Raw genomic sequence first — 21,227 nt, 5'->3', positions numbered from 1 at the left:
AGTATACATCGAGGAATGGTTGGGTTGTTTCCCTACGCTGTGATCAGGACAATGTCCTGGGAGGACATTTTCACAGTTCCCTCAGGGTGGAATACTGCAGCAAAAGTTTTTGTTCCTTGGGCTGTCAGTTCATTGGCTTGCTATGTTTTGACTTTAATCCTGTGGCTCTTTCCAAATAATTTTATGCAAGTGGGCTCATCTCTTCTGAGAGATTGCAGAAGGTGACGTAGTCAGGGAGATTCAGTGCTTTTGTGCTGCAGTAGTGCTATTTAGCAAAAAATACTAAATCTGCTTTAGGAGCTTTGAAAAGGGAAAAAGAAACAGTGAGATAGTTTTTTTGTGCTGTTCCTTTGGCTCTAACTTTGCTGCAACAGTGAGTCTGGTCGTCATCTGTGGCCTATGTACCATGCTTTGTAATTGCATGTCTTGCTCTTGCCTATGATCCTGTCTTTCCTCAGTAGACCTCAGTTTCATGCTTGACTTAAAAAAGAAAAAAAGAAACAGTGAGACAGAGCCAAAGAGAGCACTGAGAGGTCCTCATCATTAAATGAGCCAAAAAAGATGTCATAAGTTTTAAGAACTAAAATGTTATTGGGTCATTCTGTGTTACTGTTAATCTATCTTTCCCATCAAGGATCAAATTTTAAATTAGAGTTTTAAAAATAAGGACCAGTGGGTTTATATTCAGGGCAACTTGAATCTGTGCTTCTGGGTTAACACAATTTTTTGAAGTACTATTAATTTAGGGGAAAAAAAGACTGAAAAAAAAACAGTGAAATGGGAGCTGGGGCAGGGGAGCAGTTTTTGAAATGCTCCCTAGGGAGCTCTTTCCCTAAAAGGGAAACGGCAGGCAAAGGCACGTGCAGCTTTGGTGGAGAAACTGGCAACTGACAGTAGCACAGACCAATGCATATGGAGACTTTAACGTGGAGACGCTGACAGTGACATTTTCCGCCAGTGAAGAAAGGACAGACTCACCCACACAGGGCTTCAGGTCCTGTGGCTGTGCCTTCGGATCCTCCTCTGCATCCTTGCCTCACTCACATCAATGACCGTGTGGTGTGGGCTGGTGACTGAATGTAAAGTAAACACCATCCAGTTAGTCATCTAATGTGAAAGTGAATATATTTATGAATGTGGGTTTTGGAAGGCCTTAAAAGTGATGAAGAGAAATTGACCGAGATAAAATTAAACTTTTCTACCATGACAAACCATAGGCAAAGTCAAAAGACAGGCAGCTGATGGGAGTAAAAGTGATTTGAAATAAACATAATAAATCAAGGAGAAAAAACTGCCCCAAAGAAAAGTTGACAGAGCTGTGTGGACACTTCACAGAAGGGGCAATACAGATGGCCTTAAAACAGATGCAAAGCTATTGAGTCTCACTAGGGATTAGGGAAATGCAAATCAAAACGGTGGAGGGGCCTGTTCTCATCCATCAGTGATTTGATTGAACATATGCGTGGAGGCGCTGGGAGGTGGGCGTTTCTGTTGGGAGACTGTAAATGGGCCCAGGGATGCCCCACATCTGTGTGAAAGGCCAGGGGGTTCTAGTCCCAGCCATACCCTTCTCTGTATGTGGCCTCGAGGAACCTTTGCACAAGAAAGTGTTGTCTGGGTGTCTTTTTCTTTCTTTCTGAGACAGAATCTCCCTCTGTAACCATGGGTAGAATACACTGGCATCATGGTAGCTCAATGCAACCTAAACTCCTGGACTAAAATGATCCCCTTGACTTAACCTCCCGAATAGCTGGGACACCAACCACCAAGTACCATGAAGCCCAGCTAATTTGTCTATTTTTGGTAGAGATGCGATCTCAGTCTTTTTTAGGCTGGTCTCCTGAACTCCAACTCAAGTGATCCTCAGGCCTTGGCCTCCCAGATTGCTGGGGTTACAGGGGATAGCCACGGAGCCTGCCCTTTTTTTATTTGTATTTTTTTTGTTGTCTTCTTTTCATTGTGTTCTTGGGTTTTCGGGGGTTTTGTCCCCTAATATTTTGATCCTTGATTGATTGGTCAATGGATGCAGAGGGCCGACTGTCTGTCTATAAGCACATCGAGAAAGGATAAAAAGCACACACTTTGGTACCTGTCTTCTCTGTTGCATTTACAAAACCTGTAAGGAAAGGCACACAAATGTCATTTCTGTCACTGTGAAAATTATATATCTGGTAGTGTCCTTTGGGTGGGAAAGGTTGGGGTCCTGTCCTGCTTCAGGGTTTATAGACATCAACAAGATGTGGATCTAGGCCGGGCGCGGTGGCTCACGCCTGTAATCCTAGCACTCTGGGAGGCCGAGGCGGGTGGATCGCTCAAGGTCAGGAGTTCGAGACCAGCCTGAGCAAGAGCGAGACCCCGTCTCTACTAAAAATAGAAAGAAATTATATGGACAACTAAAAATATATATATAGAAAAATTAGCCGGGCATAGTGGCGCATGCCTGTAGTCCCAGCTACTCGGGAGGCTGAGGCAGGAGGATCGCTTGAGCCCAGGAGTTTGAGGTTGCTGTGAGCTAGGCTGACGCCACGGCACTCACTCTAGCCTGGGCAACAGAGTCAGACTCTGTCTCAAAAAAAAAAAAAAAAAAAAAAGATGTGGATCTAGTGCTCCAGCCCCATTTCATGACTAATTTAACCTTGTGCTTTAGAGAGCAAATGTTCTAGTTCAGAAACACTGGCTGTAAAAAGTATAATTTGTTTCTTAATTGTAAATGTATTGTCCTGAAATCAGATGGCAAAGTCCAGGAGATACTTCCCAGTTGACATAAATGGCTACTCAGTTAATATACCTCGGTGGCACTCCTTGTCTCTTCCTGCTAATTCACAGCAGGCCCTGGGCCCAAGGCTCCTCCTCTTCCTTGCTGGTGCCTATCATTCTGTAGGTTGTGCAGGTAGAGGCACAGCCCTGGAGTCTGTTTTCCCAGGGGTAGACCCAGCGGGGGATGCCTGCTCCACCTTCCTGCAGCCCTGCTGTTCTTCCCCAGAGTGTGTGAGCACAGTGAGCAGGAGGAGGTCATGCAGGCTCAGTGGGAGCAAGAGGAGCAGGAGCAGCTGGAGTTTGCCCAAGCGAGGCTGGCCTACCTGTGGCGGCTGGAGCGGGAGCGCATGGAGGGCCAGTGGATGCAGCACAAGCTCATGCGCGTGGAACACGAGCGCAAACGAGAACAGGAGCGCATCTACTGGGAGCTCGAGGAGCGACGGCCCACGGGGCAGAGGCCCTACAACTTGGACAGCTGGTAAGCTGACACCCCATCCCGTTGCACTTAGCTGGCCCGTGGGGGTCACAATCGTGTGTTACACAGACCCTAGGGTCATAGTAGCATGAGATCTGTCTTTAAAAAAAGCACCGGTAGGTACATGGGCCTTCTCCTGTACTCCAGCAGGGACATTGAGATGGCTGGATGCCGTGGTGGTGATTAAATCTTTGGGTTCTTGTCTAGGCACCTGAGCCGCCCAGAAAAGGTGCTGGGAATGTGGGGGAGACAGAGTCAAAATACCATCTCCTTTTGGGCCCTGTCCAGGCTTTTTAATCCATTGTAATTTGTTTGTGCTCATGCTAGTAATGAGAATAATTTAAAATCCCCAAACATACCGATGAGAGGTATGCATAGAAAAATGCTACACACCGGTCGCACGGGAACCTAAACTTAAACTTTGCTGTCAGGAATTTGGTGGATAATCCCAGTCTCGAAGGTATCAGCCTTTCTCCATGCACCACAACTTGGGACAAATGTGCTTTCTTTTTTTCTACTGCATGAGTTAGAGTGGAACCCATGAAGTACATAATGTGACTTCTGTAACGGGCCATCTAAGCTGTTCTAGGACCATTTATGTCCTTTATACAGCACTGAGGGTGAGACTCCATGGTGGTCACCTGTGTGCTGATGCAGGATGTTTCAAGTGCTTCTGTCAGTGCCACCTTTGTGGGGCAGTGACACAGTGTTCTGGTGGGAGGCATGGCAGGTGCACCGTAGAGAGCTCCTCGGGGTAGAGGCTTGCACTGGTTTCCTGAGAGGTGGTAGCTGTGTGAAGTTCCCCGAGCCTGTCTGAAGGCTGCCACTGCCCACTTCTCACTGTCCCGTTGGGTATAGGTGGGGCGGGGTGTGCTGGACAAAATGGAAACAGTCATTCAATCATTGGGGTCAAATCAGATCTCTAGGCTCCTGTAGCAGGGAACACTTTGGTGAAATTAATTCCCTTTCTGTGAAGTGCTGGGACCAGGGACAATTAGGGGCTACTTCACTAGCTCCCACAAAGGTCATATATTTGGAGGGGAAATGGCTTTATCTCTTTCCTGTGTCCCCTCATAGGCGAGATGATGCCTATTGGCCAGAGCCCAAGCGGGCTGCCCTGGATGAGCGCTACCACTCTGACTTCAACTGCCAGGATCGCTTCCATGACTTTGACCACAGGGACCGGGGCCGTTACCCCGACCACTCGGTGGACAGGTCAGTTGGGTCCCTGCCGACCCTGCCCACTTGGTCCTTATTCTCTGAGAATAAGGAGTGGCCTTTCTGGGCTCTGAGCCATGGTTGCATGCAGTTGGCACTGAATCAGGCTCTGCATCACCCGCATTCAGTTTGGGAAATGTTGCCTTTCATTTAGGGGTCTGATTGGCCTCTCTGTTCGCAAGCCTCTTCCTCTCCTTACGGTTTGATTTAAATTACCTTTTTCAGGAGAGAAGGTTCAAGGTCAATGATGGGAGAAAGAGAAGGACAGGTAAGTCCGAAGCTACGGTTGTAGCCACAGCTTTTGCCATAGCGTTGCTTCCCTTCCCCTCTGCATACTTCCTCCTTCGTCCACTGCAGTGAGAGGAAAAGTGAGGGAAAGGAAAAGCAGAGCACCTTCTGTGTTTGGGACGAAAAGGTGGGATATTTGTGCTTGGTCTTGGCTGTGAATCCAGAGAGTTACTCTGAAGCCTCTTTTGGCCCAGACCCTGACTGAGTTTCTGTGTGCCGGGCTCACTGGGCTCACTGACCCCACTGCGGCAGTGCTGGCAGGCCTCGGGGTGGGGCTCTCCCGGCTGTGTGGGAAGGTACCTGGTGAGCATGCGGCCACTCACATGCTTCTGCGTCGTGGACTGGTCTGCTCCCGAGGGCCTTCCCTGTTTGTGTCTGAGGCGAGGAGAAGGCCCCACTTCACTTGGGCAGCCCAGGGCCCCACTTAGTCTCGAAAAACAACACAGTCTCTGGCCACACTCATTCTCATTGCAGGATTAGCACATGAGAAGAATAAGCTCAGTTTTATCCTCATCTTCTGTCTCTTACGTGTAGATTGAGGATTTCCCAGAGTGAGTCTCAGATCTTTAGTGGGTTTACGTGAAAACACAGGGACAGCAGGGAAGGCTGTGGTGAGGCCGTTGTCATGGCACAGTTGATGCCTCTTCCCTGTTAGCTTTTCCTCAACTCTAGCAGAAGCTTCGCTCTTCAATCTCGTCCTCCTCCCTCGATTACGGGATGTGGCTGGTGGTACCCAGGTTCCTGCCCTCTGTCTTGGGCATGCTGTTCTGCCTCAGGACGAATTTCATGCCTCTCACGTGATTCCTTTTTCCCTGATTCTCGAGGTAAATCTTACATTCCATGCAGCAAAACGAGACTAGTTGTCTGGGTTTTGATGGAGAAATGTAGCCCAGTGGTTAAAAGTCCAGGCTCTAGAATCAGAGCTGGGATTTTAACTTGTTGTCACTACTTCCTGGTAAGCCTGTGTGTCCAGCTGTGAAATGAGCATGGTGATTCCTCCCAAGTAGGTAGTGGGGGATTTACTTAAGGTAACACATGTGTCAGCATGAAGTGTGTGCAGCTGCTCTCCAGGGCTCTTGACCCACACTAGCTGCTTTTCAACAGGTTATCATATACTGCTGGCTCTGAATGGAAAAGAGATTAAGATTGTTTTTTCTTATATACCAGTGATAAATAAGACATCAGTGCTGGTGCCCGAAATGGGACCTGCTATCACCTGACTGGAGAGAAAGCTAGAACAGAACTTTAGGTACTTGCTGAACCGTTATATGGCTTGGTTGAACAGAAAACTGTTGGTTCATTGTTAAGATATTAGGGAAGACTGGAAATGGCCAAATAGTTAAATAACTAGGTGCCTAATGTGGGCCACAATGGTATTCAGTGTACTTTTGCATAGTTGTTCTTCTCTAAAAGTAAAGAAGCTGTTTCAAGAAATCAGCTCTAATTTTTTGAAAAAAATCAATATGCCTTGACCATCATTTAAAGAAACAGTATTTCAAGAGTCCCAGTTAAGATCTTTGTAAATGTGGCAACACAGCCTTTCATGGATTTTGATATCCAGAGTACGGTGTCTGTCATCTGGGATAATTGTTCCTGCTTTACTTTGCGGTCTATTCTGTTGGATAGCTTTTTCCCAGCAGGCTCATTTTTGGCCTAAAATATGATACAGATAGAAATGATTTGTGGACCAGGTCTCCTCACTTGTACACTTCATCTGGAGCTACAACAGGCACCAAGGGCCTCACCTTCTCTACGGAGATCATTCTTCCATGCAGCTCAGTTCTGTGCGGGTCGCTGATGCACTTGGTAGCCTCGTCAGATGTGGACATGGTGACGAACCCGTAGCACCGAGCCCCAGGACTGCGGGCGTTGGTTACCACCTTGGCCCCGACAACCTTTCGTGAAAAGGACATGCTTAAATCTCGCACACAAATAACCACACAACTTACTACAATTCCTAGCAAGTAAGTGATAAGCAGAATCATTTCCACCGTTTGTTCCTTTTTCCTCAAATTGTTAGTTTTTCATAAATTTGTTATTGAATTCGTTCTAATTACTCCTGACCTATCAAAACACATTGCTTTTGATACAAGATGGGTCATAGTGCAGAAACAAACAGGCAAAGTTAAAAGACCGTTAGCCTCACTCACGACTCGTGATTAATGAAACGTCCTCCCAGTTGGATCATTTTCTCCACTTTCACTGAAGCCAAGATTAGGTGAGGGGCTGCCTACTCTGAAGTGCACCTGCCTGTGCTGGCTCAGGCTGAGAACAGCTCTGACACAGATAAGGACTGTCAAGCATGTTCCCACAGGGAGGGGACTTCACTTCCGGCCAAGACGGAAACCCAAGCATTGGCTCCGTGCTTCACACAACTAATAGACCGGATGAAATGTAGGTAACAGTGGTTTTCAGACACCGGACGTCACACTGTCCAAGTGAGCTGTATGACCGCCCCACCCCTGCTCGTTGTGTGGAGTTGCCAGGCCACGGGCCAGGACAAGTAACTGAGGCAGGCAGTATCCCTGAGCTGAGGAGACACAGCTTAGGTTCTGAGACCAAGGCAGAGAGAAATCAGAGAGCTTGAGAGATCTGACCAGGGTGTCTCCTGCCCGGTGCACGCGTGTGAGGAAACAAGAGGCTGAGAGAGAACCACCCATGAGGGGCAGAGGGAATAATGCCAGGGGTTATTTTTCCCAGTACAGAGTGGGAAACATGGTAATTCACAGGGAATGAGACACAGTACTTGCAGGGTATTGGCCCAGTAGTGGGACACAAAATTAGCCTGAACTAAATACTACTGTGTTCCTGACTTACAGAGTATAATAGCAAGCCTCAGAAGGATCTAACTCTGTCAAATACATTAGCGGCATTCACAAAAAAGCTCAAGAAAATGGAACTATGAGAATAACCAGCTGCTAATATCGTAAAATTCATAATATCTGACATCCAAAAAAAAAAAATTGCCAGGCAGAAAAAGGAGAAATAGGAAAATATGACCCAAAATGAAGAAAAACCATGATCAATAGAAAGAAACGCATCACTGACACAGATGACAGAAGTAGTGGACAAGGATATTAAAGGGTTATTTTAAGTCTATTCTGTATGTTTAAGAAGACACAGGAACAACTGGGCATGTCAGGTAAACCCATGGAAGATACCTTAAACTATGGAAACCAAAGTTGTAGAGATGAAAAATATAGTACATTGGGTTAGCAGTAGATATAGCGAAGGGAAAAATTAGGGAACTGGATGACATAGTAAGACAAAGTATTACAAATAAAACACAAAAGGACTAGGCGAACAAAAACCCTTGAGCATCATTGAGTTGTGAGACAACTTAAGAGTCCACAAAGGCTGGGGGTCAGAATAAAAAGAAAAAGAAAACCCAGCATACTAAAGGAAAGAACATCATAACTGAATTGCTCCAAACCAGTGAGTGATAAAGAGAAAAATCTTAAAGACATTGGGTACTCCTGTAATATCTAGAATTCTACACACAGTGAAAATTTCTTTCAAAATTAGGGCAAATTAAGACTTCTTCAGATATATAAAAGAAACAATATTTGTCATCAGCAACCCTGCACGACAAGAAATGCTTAAGTCCACAGGACAAAGGAACATGGTGTCCAGTGGGAACTTGGATGCACAACAAAAAGCAATGAAGGCCGGGCGCGGTGGCTCACGCCTGTAATCCTAGCACTCTGGGAGGCCGAGGTGGGCGGATCGTTTGAGCTCAGGAGTTCGAGACCAGCCTGAGCAAGAGCAAGACCCCATCTCTACTAAAAATAGAAAGAAATTATATGGACAGCTAAAAATATATATACAAAAAAATTAGCCGGGCATGGTGGTGCATGCCTGTAGTCCCAGCTACTCGGGAGGCTGAGACAGGAGGATCGCTTGAGCTCAGGAGTTTGAGGTTGCTGTGAGCTAGGCTGACGCCACGGCACTCACTCTAGCCTGGGCAACAGAGTGAGACTCTGTCTCAAAAAAAAAAAAAAAAGAAATTATATGGACAGCTAAAAATATATATAGAAAAAATTAGCCGGGCATGGTGGTGCATGCCTGTAGTCCCAGCTACTCGGGAGGCTGAGGCAGGAGGATTGCTTGAGCCCAGGAGTTTGAGGTTGCTGTGAGCTAGGCTGACGCCACGGCACTCACTCTAGCCCGGGCAACAGAGTGAGACTCTGTCTCAAAAAAAAAAAAAAAAAAAAAGCAATGAAGAGCACTTGCCAGGGTGTTTTCTTCATGTTATTTAGAAAGCTCTTTAAATGTTACCTGTTCAAAGCAAAAAAGCCAAGTCAAAAAAAAAAAACCCAAAGCCAATAATGTATAGGGTGGGTTATTAAATAGAAGGAAAATGTATGACAATATCACAAAGATTGGGAGAGGGAAGTGGAGGTGAACTCTTGCGAAGTTCTGGTACTATACTTGAACCAGGATGATATCATGTGGAGATATACAGCAAGTTAAGATGCCCACTGCAAATCCTAAAAAGTCACCATGGAAGAACAACAAAACCATTATTACTAAGAAGCCATAAGTCATAAAAAAGATTCGGTCCATGAGAAGGCAGATTAATAGGAAAAAGGGATCAACGAACAAACAGGATGAAGAGAAAACAGAGGACAGTAGCTTTCAACCCAGCACAACATACGCTAGCTTTCCTTGGAGCCAGGGGTAGAGCCCACAACTCTGGGCAATGAAAAGAGCTCGTCAGATACAGCGGTCCCGGCCTCTGACCAAATGGGTTAACTTGAAGAATTCACTTCCTCTCTGAACCTCAAACCATGAACTGTGGAATGACAAGGGGGAAGCCTGTGTGCTCCACCTTCATTTTAGACTCCAACATGCTGTGGTTTGAGCACAGGGATGGAGGACTCCTGGCTCTGCCTGAATCTGCACAGGGCCAAAGGTGACAGGGGACTTTGCTGAGAGGGCCACACATGTCAGCTCCCATATTACAGCTGGAACAGTCTTCTTCCCTCTCCTCAAGGTCAGGGAGCTAAGCCAATTACAGGTTCATTTTACCTTCCCACCAAACCAATCATCCTTATCGGGGTATCACTTCTGCTGACAGATAAGACCTGAATGAGAGCAGGCACCATAAGCTCAGGTCTCCCTGTCCCTCAGTAATGCCCTCCGAACTCACAGAAGCCTTTGACTACTGCATCCAAATTGCCTTGTCCCACCCCCCCCCCCCCCCCCCGGACTTCCTAGGTCCTCCTGCTCCTGTCCAGAGCTGACTTCCACAGCCAACACCAACTCTAATCAGTCAGGCTGAACCCAAAATGTCACCTCCTCAGTGCCGCTTGCTAAAGACACTTCCCAAATCTAAATGAGGTCTCCATACCACATACAGAAATAATTTTCCTTCCTGTACTTATGTTGTTTCTTCTTTTTTCTTTTTTTGAGACAAGGTCTTGCTCTGTTGCCCAGGCTGGAGTGCAGTGGTGTTAGCATAGCTCACTGTAGACTCAAACTGCTGGGCTCAAGCAATCCTCCTGCCTCAGCCTCCTGAATAACCTGTACTATAGGTGTGTGCCACCATATCCAGGTAATCTTAATTTTTCTGTAGAGATGGGATCTTGCTATGCTGCCCAGGCTGGCTTCGAACTTCTTGGCTCAAGCAATCCTCCCACCTCAGCCTCTCAAACTGCTGGGATTACAGGCATGAGGCACTGTACTCAGCCAACATAGTATTTATTCCTTAAACGTTGCTTTTTCCACCAGACAACTAAAACATCGATGACAACACTGACAATACATGTGTCTATTTCTTCTGTATCATCAGCGTTTCAGTCAATAACATCAACAAAATAACCAAATAGGTTACATATGGCTGTAAGTTTTCTAAGCCCTTCTTAAAGATATTGTTGAAAAGGAAAGGAATGTGTTTTCTGGGGCCTGTCTGCCGAAGTCACTGAACCATTAACCAACACCTGATCAGGTGACACAGACCTAGACAGAGGAATGACTTCTGCAGCCAGGACAAGGTGCATCAGACAGGCTCTGAAGCTCTGCCTGGAATCCCTGTACCTTCCAGACGCTAAGAGGTACTGAGCCTTTCTCCCTCAGGGAGGGGCCGCTGGCACAGGCACCCAGAAGACCAGGGTAGTTCTAACTGCTTAATGAGACTTTCGTTAATTAATTCCAACACAATGGTATCACCTTAAATCGTCCTTCAAGTTCCTTTGTGAACGTTTCTGAATTGTGGTGGTTTTTTTTTTTTTTTGTCCTTCAACAAGCACCAAATTAAGAACGTATTTTTAAGCCAATGTCATGTTCTAGTTATCTCACTATATACTAATACTTAAAATACTAGAAGATGTAAAAGTCAATTATTTACTGTTTGTTAAAGGGTTTTCTCCTTTCAGCATGCCAGCTTTAAGGTTTATATAGATCAGTTTTGTTAAGCTAAGTTAGAAAGAACAAGAATATCATTTAGATAGTAGCTATTTATACATACTTTCTGGCCCAGAGAGGTGCCTCACACCTGTGATCCTAGCATTCTGGGAGGCCTAGGCGGGAGGATCACTTGAGGTGAGGAGTTCCATACCAGCCTCAGTAAGAGCGAGACACCTGTCTCTACAAATACAGAAAAATTTAGCGGGGTGTGGTGGCACATGCCTGTAGTCCCACGTACTCGGGAGGCTGAGGCAGGAGGATTGCTTGATTCCAGGAGTTTCAGGTTACTGTGAGCTAGGCTGACGCAACGGCACCATAACCTCAGTGACAGAGCAAGACCCAGTCTTAGAAAAAAACAATTTATACACAATCTCTGAGCACTGCTATAATATAACCAACCATCGGTTCCACTTGACACCGTGGTTACTGTGAACCAGGAAACAAGGTACATGACACAAAGGTGAGAGGATTCTTTCCAGGTTTTTTTTTTTTTTCTTCTCTAAAGCAGAAATGAGAACCAATAAAATTAACATGAGAAAGATACAAGTTCTTGAGTTTCATTATTAACCTAAATTGAAGCCGCACAGAAAGATGCAAGGGCACACGTACCTTTCCATTTTTGCTGAAAAGATTCTTTAGATTGCTCATTGGCATCCTGGAGGACAGTCCACTGACCACAGGTTCCTTCTAGAACTGGTGCTTCCTCAACCTGCCCTTAGAGAATTACTGTACTTTCACTCAATGAGTAACAGGAAGCACCTCCATTCTTAAGGTTGGAGCCTTCTTCTTAAAGTCCTAACCACATCCAATACCTACTGTTCTGATTCAATTCACACACACCCGCGCCACAAAACACAGAAGACTGAAAATTCAGACAGCATAAACTAAGACTTTCTTTACTCAACGAATAATCATGTCCACATCAGTTATAAAGTGAAATGTCTTGTGATGATCAGTTCTGCAACGACACGACAGGCTCTAAAATTCTCATTATTATTATTATTTTTTTTTTTTTTGAGACAGAGTCTCGCTCTGTTGCCCGGGCTAGAGTGAGTGCTGTGGCGTCAGCCTAGCTCACAGCAACCTCAAATTCCTGGGCTTAAGCGATCCTCTTGCCTCAGCCCTCCCGAGTAGCTGGGACTACAGGCATGCACCACCATGCCCGACTGATTTTTTTCTATATATATTTTTAGTTGGCCAGATAATTTCTTTCTATTTTTAGTAGAGACGGGGGGGGGGGGGGGGGGGGGGGGTCTCACTCTTGCTCAGGCTGGTCTCGAACTCTTGACCTCGAGCTATCCAACCCCCTCGGCCTCCCAGAGTGCTGGGATTACAGGTGTGAGCCACCACGCCCGGCCTACATTCCTTAATTGGCATAATTACTCATTTCTTATAATGGCCTTTTTACTATCCCGTAAGTGACAACCGCAATAGAAACATAAACCAGACATTCACAAACATTTAAAACTTGTCTTTCAAGAAACCATCAAGTGGTTAATTCCAGTAACCCACAATAACACAATTAAATCACTGGATCCAAAGTGTGGGGATCTGCAGGCCCCTCCCCCTAAAATAAGGGATCCATACATGGTACCCTGCCTCACAAGTTAACTCATACCTTTTTCTTCTTTAATGATGGGCTTTCTATCTTTTTGTTCCTAATTAAGCTAGAGACAATGTTATTCATACAAGAAAAAAACGAAAGAGAACAAAATTAAAAGTATGGTATGTGCTAAAACTGAATACCTACCTGAAAATTAGTTGAAATAAAATCTTAACAGACACCTTTGCAAACTTACATTGAAAAATCTGACCCCCAAAATACAATGTCAGATGCGTAAAAGTCAACTCGATTTAGCTGAGAATAACAATTTAAGAACACAACCATGGTAGGTTGAGGAAAAGAAATTCAATCAAGCATTAAAAATACACAAAGAAAAATAAGACATTGTTTACAAGCAAAACTACAGTTTCATCAGCGCAGCTGGCCAATTGCAGAAAAACAGTTTATGTGTGTCATTAAATAACCAATGAAAAGGGGATAGCATCTGGTCTAAAAGAGAGAAAAAACAAACCTCGTCTCATTTTCAGATCACACTCAGTAACGAGAGGGACTTCATTACAAGCTTTAAAAATCAAACAACTTCTCATCTTTTTTGCTATCTCCGGCTTCTGGACTTGCAGCTTCTATGGGCACTTCCACAAACTCCTCGATACAGGCCTGCACATACTCAGAATTCAGTGCAAATCTCTAAACATGGAAGAATTTCGGGGCACGGTATATGTCAAAAGCCTTAAAAACGTACACGCCATTTGCTGCAAGAATTCTACACTTAGGATGTCCACTAAAATGTATAACAAAAAATTCAAAACATAGGTATTTAGTCTATCTAAAATGTATACAGCCTGCACGTACAAAATGGAAACAAATTGTGGCACATTTTTGTTCATATGTGGTTGCGAGTCAAGGGACTGCAGAGTAATTTGGCAATGTCTGGAAACCTCTCTGCTTGTCATGACTTGGGCGGATGCTTCCCATACCAGGTGTTCAGCGGTGCTGCTCCTGGGCCTACAACATACAGCATTCAACTCACAGAGAATTACTCAGCCCAGATTGGCTACGGTACCAAGGATAAGAAACTTTGTTCCACAATGCCTTGGAACATTTTAAAAGTTTGTGCTTTCTTATTTCTTCTTTTACCATAAACACTATCAACTGGCATAAAAATATTTATGGCTTTCAAGAATATTTAAGGACAGGAAAATTCCCCTGAGGCAAAAACAAACAAACAAAAAAATCTACTTTTCTTAAAAGTACACGTTTGTATATATGCAAGTATAACGACGTGTTTGTAAAACATATTGATAAGGCTAAGACCCTCTTCAACAGTCATTAAAACACTAAGGAGAAAGACTAGACATAATTTTATTGTCACATGGATACTTTCTCCATTTTCCAAATTATGTAAAAGTATAATTTTTAAAATAAGACAGGCCGGAGGTCGTGCTTATGCCTGTAATTCTAGTACCCTGGGAGGCCGAGGCAGGAGGATTGCCTGAGGTCAGGACTTCAGTAAAGAATGGCAAACCCATCTTTTGAAAGAGTAACTCTGGTTCTGCTATCCATGCTTCAAGCCCCAAAACACATAGGATGAACCCAGCACAATGTGGTTCTCTCTGGGCCCAAACACCAAAAGACACAGGAAGGGAAGAGAGGCCTTGAGCCGGTGATTGTGAATTGGGGCCCGTGACCAGTTCCAAAACTGGCACTAATCTCCACACTGCCCAACCTTCCTACTTTAGAGTTACACAACAGAACAAATAATAGTAGAGGCTGCTGGGGAGCAGAAAAAACAAGCAGCCTAGGTACGGAGAGATTGGTGGTTCCACGTGTGTGACATGGGACTTACCCTCACAGAGCTTATTCCAAGTCGGGAGACAGACAATCTCCACGGACACAAGTTTGTGTCAAGTACTGCACGGTGCAGTGTAAACACAGGATGGTGCCACAGAGAGGAACAAGGAGGTGGAAGCAGCACTTTAGGGTGGCGATGTCTCAGTTCTAAAATGCCGCCTGCCAAGGGGAACACCTGGGGGACCAGCAAGTCCCTGTGGCTTGCAAAGGCCCTTGGATAGCACCGCCCCCTCTTTACTGCAAGTTCTCTGCAGTTCTTCAGACACCCATTCTACGGAGGAGGAAACAGCAACACGAGAAGGGAAGGCAGCTGCCTAAGAACGCGGAGCAGAATCGGGGCCTCGAGCCCCAGGGAGCGGTCCAAACGCCACCCTGGTAGGCAAAAAGTCTCTATTTTGAGGACACCTGGAGCAGTAACTGTTAGGACAGTAAGAAATGAGGCACCAAAAGGGACGGTGACTGGTAGAAGTCACACAACCCGGCCCCTGTGGTACCTTACAGCTTGCTTGCACCTTGGCCGGCCAAGAGGGTGGAAGGCCAGAGGGGCCCGGGTCCCGGAGCCGCGGTGACAGATTCGCTCAGGGGTGTGCCTGGCGTGCTGTGTCACCCCCGAACCTTCGGCCGCCTCACCTTGAGCCGCTCCATCAGGACGCTCTTGTTGCTGCCAGTGTACAGGTTCCGCTTGTTCAGCTCCGCCGGCAGGTCGCCGAGCTGCCGAGTCCCGGTCTCCGAAGCGCCCGAGCCAGGGCCCGAGTCGCCCGACCCCGCCAGGGTCTCCGCCGCCGGCCACCGACTCCCCATCTCACCGGCGGCGGCTGTAGCGTCTCTGAGCACAAAATGGCGCCGCCTAACCGGAAAGCGCGCTGCTTCCTCCCTACTACGTTCCCCTCCAGGCGCGCAGGCGCGGAAACTGCAGCACGCCGAGTCCGGCTTTGCGCGGCGGAAGGCCAGCGAGGCTTAACGGGCCTGCGCGGGAGCGAGCAATGCTGGGACGGCTGGAGCGGTTCCCTGGCAGGCGGCGCCATATTTTGCTAGGAGCCCAGTTAGAACCCGGCCGGTTGTGCGCAAAGTGGACGCCGGAGCCAGGGGCCCTGGTATGGCAGAGACTCTATCAGGGCCAGGGGATTCGGGTGCGGCGACCGCAGCGGCTCTCAGCTCCGCCTCGTCGGAGACCGGGACGCGGCGCCTCAGCGACCTGCGGGTGATCGACCTGCGGGCGGAGCTGAAGAAACGGAATCTGGACTCGAGCGGCAACAAGAGCGTGTTGATGGAGCGGCTGAAAAAGGTGGAGCCGGGGTCCCGTGGGTCGGGGTAAAGCGCGAGTGAGGGGTCCCGGCGGCCGCGACTCTGGTCCCCTGGCCCGGGTCGGTCCCCGGCTCCGTTCGCGGCCTACCCGGGCCTGGGCTCGCTTGCGCCTCCCGGCTCCTCCCAGGCCCCGGCGGCAGCTCCGAGCCTGACCTGGCCGTGCGCGGCGGGTTCAAACCCTCGGGGCAAGGAGAAGAACGGAAAAACGGGACGCGGGCGGGAGACGCCGTCGCGGTCCTCGGCTACGGGTGACAGGGGCCCCTGAGTGGAGGGTTCTCGTCTCGTCTCATATCAGTCTCCATAAATAGGCCGAGGACCCTGAAATCCTCCCTTCCCAGGTGAGATGAAGGGACTCGGCAAGGTCACACGGCCTCGGACTGGCGGTGTCGCAGTTTGAACCCCAGCTGTCTGCTGGGTTTCCTTTCAGAAGATGCTCCCGCACACCTTGTAGTGGTCTGGGGGCGGGAGGGGAGGGGCCGTGGGCCTGGAGTAGGGGGTTAATTCGCAAAGTAGACAGCTAAAGAAAATACTCAGGAGACTGCAAATCTTAAACCATTTTAATGATTTTCTGGCTCTAGTCTCTGGGAAGTAACATGTCAGGAAGGGACAAGAGTATTGATAGTAGTAAACACAAATGTAAAATACGTTTAGACTCGGGGAAGACTTCTTGAAACCGGCTTTAGGACTTCATTCCCCAAGAGACAGGGAGACAGTGGGCTCCCCCAGGTCAATGTCTCTGCACTCAGGACTTTGCCAGCTCTCAGGGGCATGGAAGACCTTTCACCCCTTCTGAGTCTGTTTCTTTCTCCATAGGAAGAAGCACGCATGCTTTGGTTTGGGGATTAAACAAGGTTGCGTGGAACAGGATTCACATGCTGCCTGGCACCTGTAAACACTCAGCGAGTCTTGCTATGACGATTCACTTTCCCTGTCTGTGCCACCACCATTTATCATTAACACATGCAGGGCTCTACCCCCTCCCCTTGGGGGGTTCTAAGGGATCCCTTGAAAAGCACTGAGTCAAGTAAACATTAGCTGCTTTCTACTTCCCATATAGTTTGCTTAGTCCTGTTGCTTTGTTTCTCTGGCTTTCTCCCCCTTTCTGCTCTAGCTACTCCCCGCTTGAGACCTCTCCCCTGTAATCTCTCAGGCTGGCCACCTACCCTGCAGCACCTGCAGACCATGCTGCTGGTCACTCACTTCACCCTCCTGGCTCCGAAACAACCCCAGATGGTGCCTCTCTTGTTAATTCCTGTTGAGAGGAAGGAGGAGACATTGTTTATTGTCAGGCTCAAACATGGCTGGTCAACTTGGTCAGAGTCCCCTGGACCTTTACAAAACTCAAGCTTGTGTTTCTTTCACTATGGATACTACTCTCTTTACTTAAGAGGGGCCGGACATTTACCTGGAGGAAATGCACAGAGTGGGAGATTGGTGGCTGAACAGGTGTGTTCCCTGTTCTTAGTCACCAGCGGTCCTCATCAGTCAAACCAATTTGAGGGGCTTTATCCTCTCTTCTCCTTCTTGCCCCCCCAAAACAGCTCATAGGCTCCAAAGCCGCTTTGATGGCATGGACCGTTCCTGTTAGGCTGGTGGCTGAGACTGGTGTGTGACTTCAGGAATCCTCAATCGCTGTCATCTCTGACAACACAAATCCATTCCTCTTTCCTTCTCCCTCTTTTCAGTTTCTTAGCAGTGTGGTTGCAAAACACAAGAGCCATCAATCCATATGCCCGTCTGCTCCCTGGTCCAAGCACCTCTGGAACTACTGACCTTCGGTTTCTCTCCCACGTCTGTCATGTAGGTGGTGTCCCTTGCTTAGTTTATTTTTCCAGAAAGGGCAAAAAAGCAAACGTTTAAAAATGGAACACTTTCTCTCTGGGGCGTGTCCTTTTTTCTATCCTCCTGGGGATGTTTCAGAGCTGTCTGTCCCCAGGAAGAGGGTGAGGGACTTTGTGGTTGTGCTTTTCCTTTATCCCAGGACAGAACTCCAATTCCTCCACTGGCGTCCACGAGGAGGGGAGATTTTCTTTGCTGCTAGTACAGATTAGGTGTGTAACTCCCAGGTCCAGTTCTAAATTCAGACTTGCCGAGGTGGGAAACTTTGAGACTTCTGAAGCTCTACAGATAAAACACAGTTCTCAAAATGGGTTTAAAGGAAACTTATGCTCACTGGATACTACAGTGAAGATTGAAAAGTTATCAGTTGAAGTAAATTTGAAGCTCAGTTTATAGTGATGTCATCATCACTGACGTGTTCAGTATTGATTTGCAGAGGTGCCTGCTTGGTGGCAGGCACTGTGCTGACTGTGGGAACTGTTCCCAGTGAATGACAAGTTCTTGCTGTGGGAAGCAAGGCTTGCCAAGAAATCGTTATTCAGTGTCCTATGAGACAGGGTCACCTAGTAGTTGAAAGTGAGGTCTTTAGAGTCAGTTTTGCATGTATGCGATGGCAGTTGGCTGAGGCAAGGCATGTCATGTCTGGTCCCACGCCTGTCACAATACAAACCCAGCCAGTGAGTGGTAGCATCTATGCAGACGGTACCGAGTGCAGGCATGGCATGGAGGGGGTCACCGGAGGCTTACACGGCACTGTGCTGGGTAAAAGTCATAGGAAATTGGAGAGTGTGCCTTTCCCTTTTTGAGTTCTTTTGGTGCCAGGAATAGGATGAACCACATAAGCCCTAATATTTGGTAAGTGCTTGCTTTACGTGCACGATAGAGTCCTCACAACAGCCTTCCAGGGTGAGTACTAGTAATATCATTAGTCCCCTGTTCTGGAGGAAAAAACAAACTCAGAGCAATGAAGTCATCCTGCCTAAGACCACACAGCTAAGCACTGGTGCAGTCAGTCTGACTCGAGCATAGAGCAAGAGAACAGATGAAAGGGTGGGCTAGATGCCCGGTGGGGGAAGGCATTTGCAGATGGGGAGCAGCTATATGCTCTAAAAGATACATGTCCCTTCTCACCTGACGGTGCTGTGAAAGTCAGGCTCTGTGCTGACTTTGGTCAACTTTACATGTCCCTTCTCTGTAGGCAATTGAAGATGAAGGTGGTAATCCTGATGAAATTGAAATTACCTCTGAAGGAAATAAGAAAACATCAAAGAGATCCAGCAAAGGTATGGTGCATTTTATAAGCATGTGTCATATTAAGAGCTTTCTTGAAAACTACGTCTTCGCTACTGTTCCCCTAATGTTCCTCACTTCCTTGGCTGTGTTTGGACTTGGGCACCACCCTGAGAATCAAGAGCCTTCGGTGAAGCTTTGCGTTTCCTTGACGATCCCTCTACTATTTTGTTAGCTTGGTTCCAGCAGAGTAGGGAAGGAATATTTGCCCCTTTGTTCATTTACTCTTAGATTTCTCAATAGTCCTTGTTAAAGTTCTTTAGGAGGAGAGTATTGGGCACTGCTTGACTCTCCTATTGGTCTGATTTGCAGAAAATGACTTCCCTATTAAATACCACCTGGCTGAGACAGAATTGTCACTTATACAACATTTCTTTCATAAACTGCCCACAGAGTAAAAATTCACATTCCATGTGACATTAATGGCCTCCTGGTCTTACCTAGATCTGTCTTTCTTATTTCCCACACCCTTTTCCTGTGCTTTAGTCATGCCTCAAAACATAATTCAGCCCCCTTTAATCTCTGCAACTCCTGAGCTGAGTTGATCCTCCAGCCTCAGCGTCTGAAGTAGCTGGGGCTATGGGCACACTCCACATCTGTAGTCCTAGCCCATTTGGGAGGCCAGTGTGGGAGGATTCCTTGAGGGAGGGCAGCCATTAAAAACCACCCTGGGCAACATAAAAAACCTTTCAAAAAAAATTAAGAAGAGTTAGGCAGGCGTGGTCACTCTCTGATGTAGTCTCAGCTACTGAGAAGGCTGAAGCAAGAGAATGGCTGGAGCCCAGGAGCTGGAGGTCACAGTGAGCTGTGATGGCGACACTGCACTCCAGTATGGGTGACAGAGGGAGACCCTGTCTCTAAAAATAAAAATAAACACCCCCAACAGAACTAAGTACAGGTCAATATTATGTAGTCTTAGTGTAAAGGAGAGCTTTTGAATATAAGGGTACAAACCACTGACACTTAAAAACCAGTTAATAGCTTTAGCTCCACAACAGTGAAATTTACCTGAAAGACTAATGAATAATTGGAGGGGAAATACATTGTATATATGATACAGAGTTTCCAAGTGAGGAGAAATGGAGCAGAAGTTATTAAATATCAAAAGAATTTAAAGCAGAAAGTTTAACAAAAGTACTGGTGCTCAATAAGGAAAACTTAATGCAAGGAGTAATAAGATAGATTCAGGTTAAAAGCAGTATTTCTGTTTTGCCTGCCACATTAGCAAGGCTAAATGCCAATTTTAGGGAACATTCAGGAAGATTGGTACTTTTATTCACTTTTAATGGAACTGTATAAATTAGAATAAGCTAACTCTTGTGTACCATGACGGCATGTTGGAAGCTTTTTTATGTTTACCCTTATGAATCTGTAAACGTTTTGTTCTAGAGATGCAGTTCTTGAGACTATGTTCTAAGATGAGAACTACATGTGTGCAAAAAGCAATTACCAGGATGTTCATCTTCATAAGCATCTTCTTACATTTCTACCCATAAGTGTTCATTAGATCAGTGCTGGTGTAGCCATGTGGTGCAGTTAAAGAATATGGAAAGATGTTCACAGCATATTAAGTGAAAAGAGAGAACAGTGCAGTGCCAATTTTATAAGCAGAAGTACATGCATCACATAGAAAAAGTCAGAGGACGTTTGATGTCAGTATATAACGTGAGTGCTAACTCAAGGTGCTGAAATTGTGAGTGGCTTTTGTTTTCATTTTCCTTATTTATATTTTGCTTTATATCATTGTTTTTGTGGAGAAGCAAACTCTGTGTTCATTATCTAAACAGCAGCACATTTGCATCAGAGGCTGCCCTCCCCACAAATAAAGCCTCTTGACAAAAAGGTCAGGCCTTAGGACAGGTCTGGTCTGCCTAACTTTGCTAAGAACCAATTTCCCGGGCCTCCTACTTCCACTGCCAGTTGATAAGAACAGAAGCTGTTGTACTGGAGGGTGGGGTGGGGCCTGCCTTGAGCAGAGTGGCATTCCCATTCCTGCATTATGCAGCCTTCCTACCTTGGTAGGTGCCATGGTGTTTAAGGTGTCTTTGCTTATGTAGTGCTGGAGGCTTATAGACATGAAGGTTATTGCTTCTCGAAAATGCATATGATTGATCTCATGTTGCAAATGATGGTTTTTCTCCTCAGGGCGTAAACCAGAAGAAGAGGGTGTGGAAGATAATGGGCTGGAGGAAAATTCTGGGGATGGACAGGTATGTGCAGCCTTGCAAGCGA

The 21,227-nt window shown here is 46.6% G+C and overlaps 2 protein-coding genes across 6 annotated transcripts in view; one reads left to right on the top strand and one right to left on the bottom strand.

The window, feature by feature from the left end:
• LOC138390616 (uncharacterized) overlaps positions 1 to 21,227 on the top strand; it is a 109,806-nt gene that overhangs the window by 24,953 nt on the left and 63,626 nt on the right. The window contains 6 exon segments of the mRNA XM_069479903.1: positions 505 to 533; positions 3,003 to 3,235; positions 4,310 to 4,447; positions 4,676 to 4,718; positions 18,904 to 18,988; positions 21,141 to 21,205. Coding sequence (XP_069336004.1) covers positions 505 to 533; positions 3,003 to 3,235; positions 4,310 to 4,447; positions 4,676 to 4,718; positions 18,904 to 18,988; positions 21,141 to 21,205 — 593 coding nt within the window.
• LOC138390623 (scaffold attachment factor B2-like) lies at positions 2 to 15,403 on the bottom strand. 5 transcript variants are annotated; one of them, XR_011234562.1, is made up of 4 exons: positions 15,192 to 15,403; positions 6,484 to 6,633; positions 979 to 1,073; positions 2 to 480 (listed from the first exon to the last, which is right to left on the bottom strand). XR_011234562.1 is itself a non-coding variant. In XM_069479917.1 (3 exons), the coding sequence occupies exons 1-3, from the start codon at positions 15,360 to 15,362 to the stop codon at positions 6,218 to 6,220; spliced, it is 495 nt and encodes a 164-aa protein (XP_069336018.1). In that variant the 5' UTR covers positions 15,363 to 15,403; the 3' UTR covers positions 4,726 to 6,217. The 5 variants fall into 5 exon arrangements, 3 of the variants coding, with proteins under 3 accessions (XP_069336018.1, XP_069336046.1, XP_069336027.1); XR_011234563.1 differs by having other exon boundaries at positions 2 to 475; XM_069479917.1 differs by lacking the exons at positions 2 to 480; positions 979 to 1,073 and adding an exon at positions 4,726 to 6,391.

Source organism: Eulemur rufifrons, chromosome 2 (assembly GCF_041146395.1).
Source record: "Eulemur rufifrons isolate Redbay chromosome 2, OSU_ERuf_1, whole genome shotgun sequence".
In the NCBI taxonomy this organism is placed as follows: Eukaryota; Metazoa; Chordata; class Mammalia; order Primates; family Lemuridae; genus Eulemur; species Eulemur rufifrons.
The sequence above is the reverse complement of the archived record's forward strand: the minus strand, read 5'-3'. Positions and strand labels throughout refer to the sequence as shown.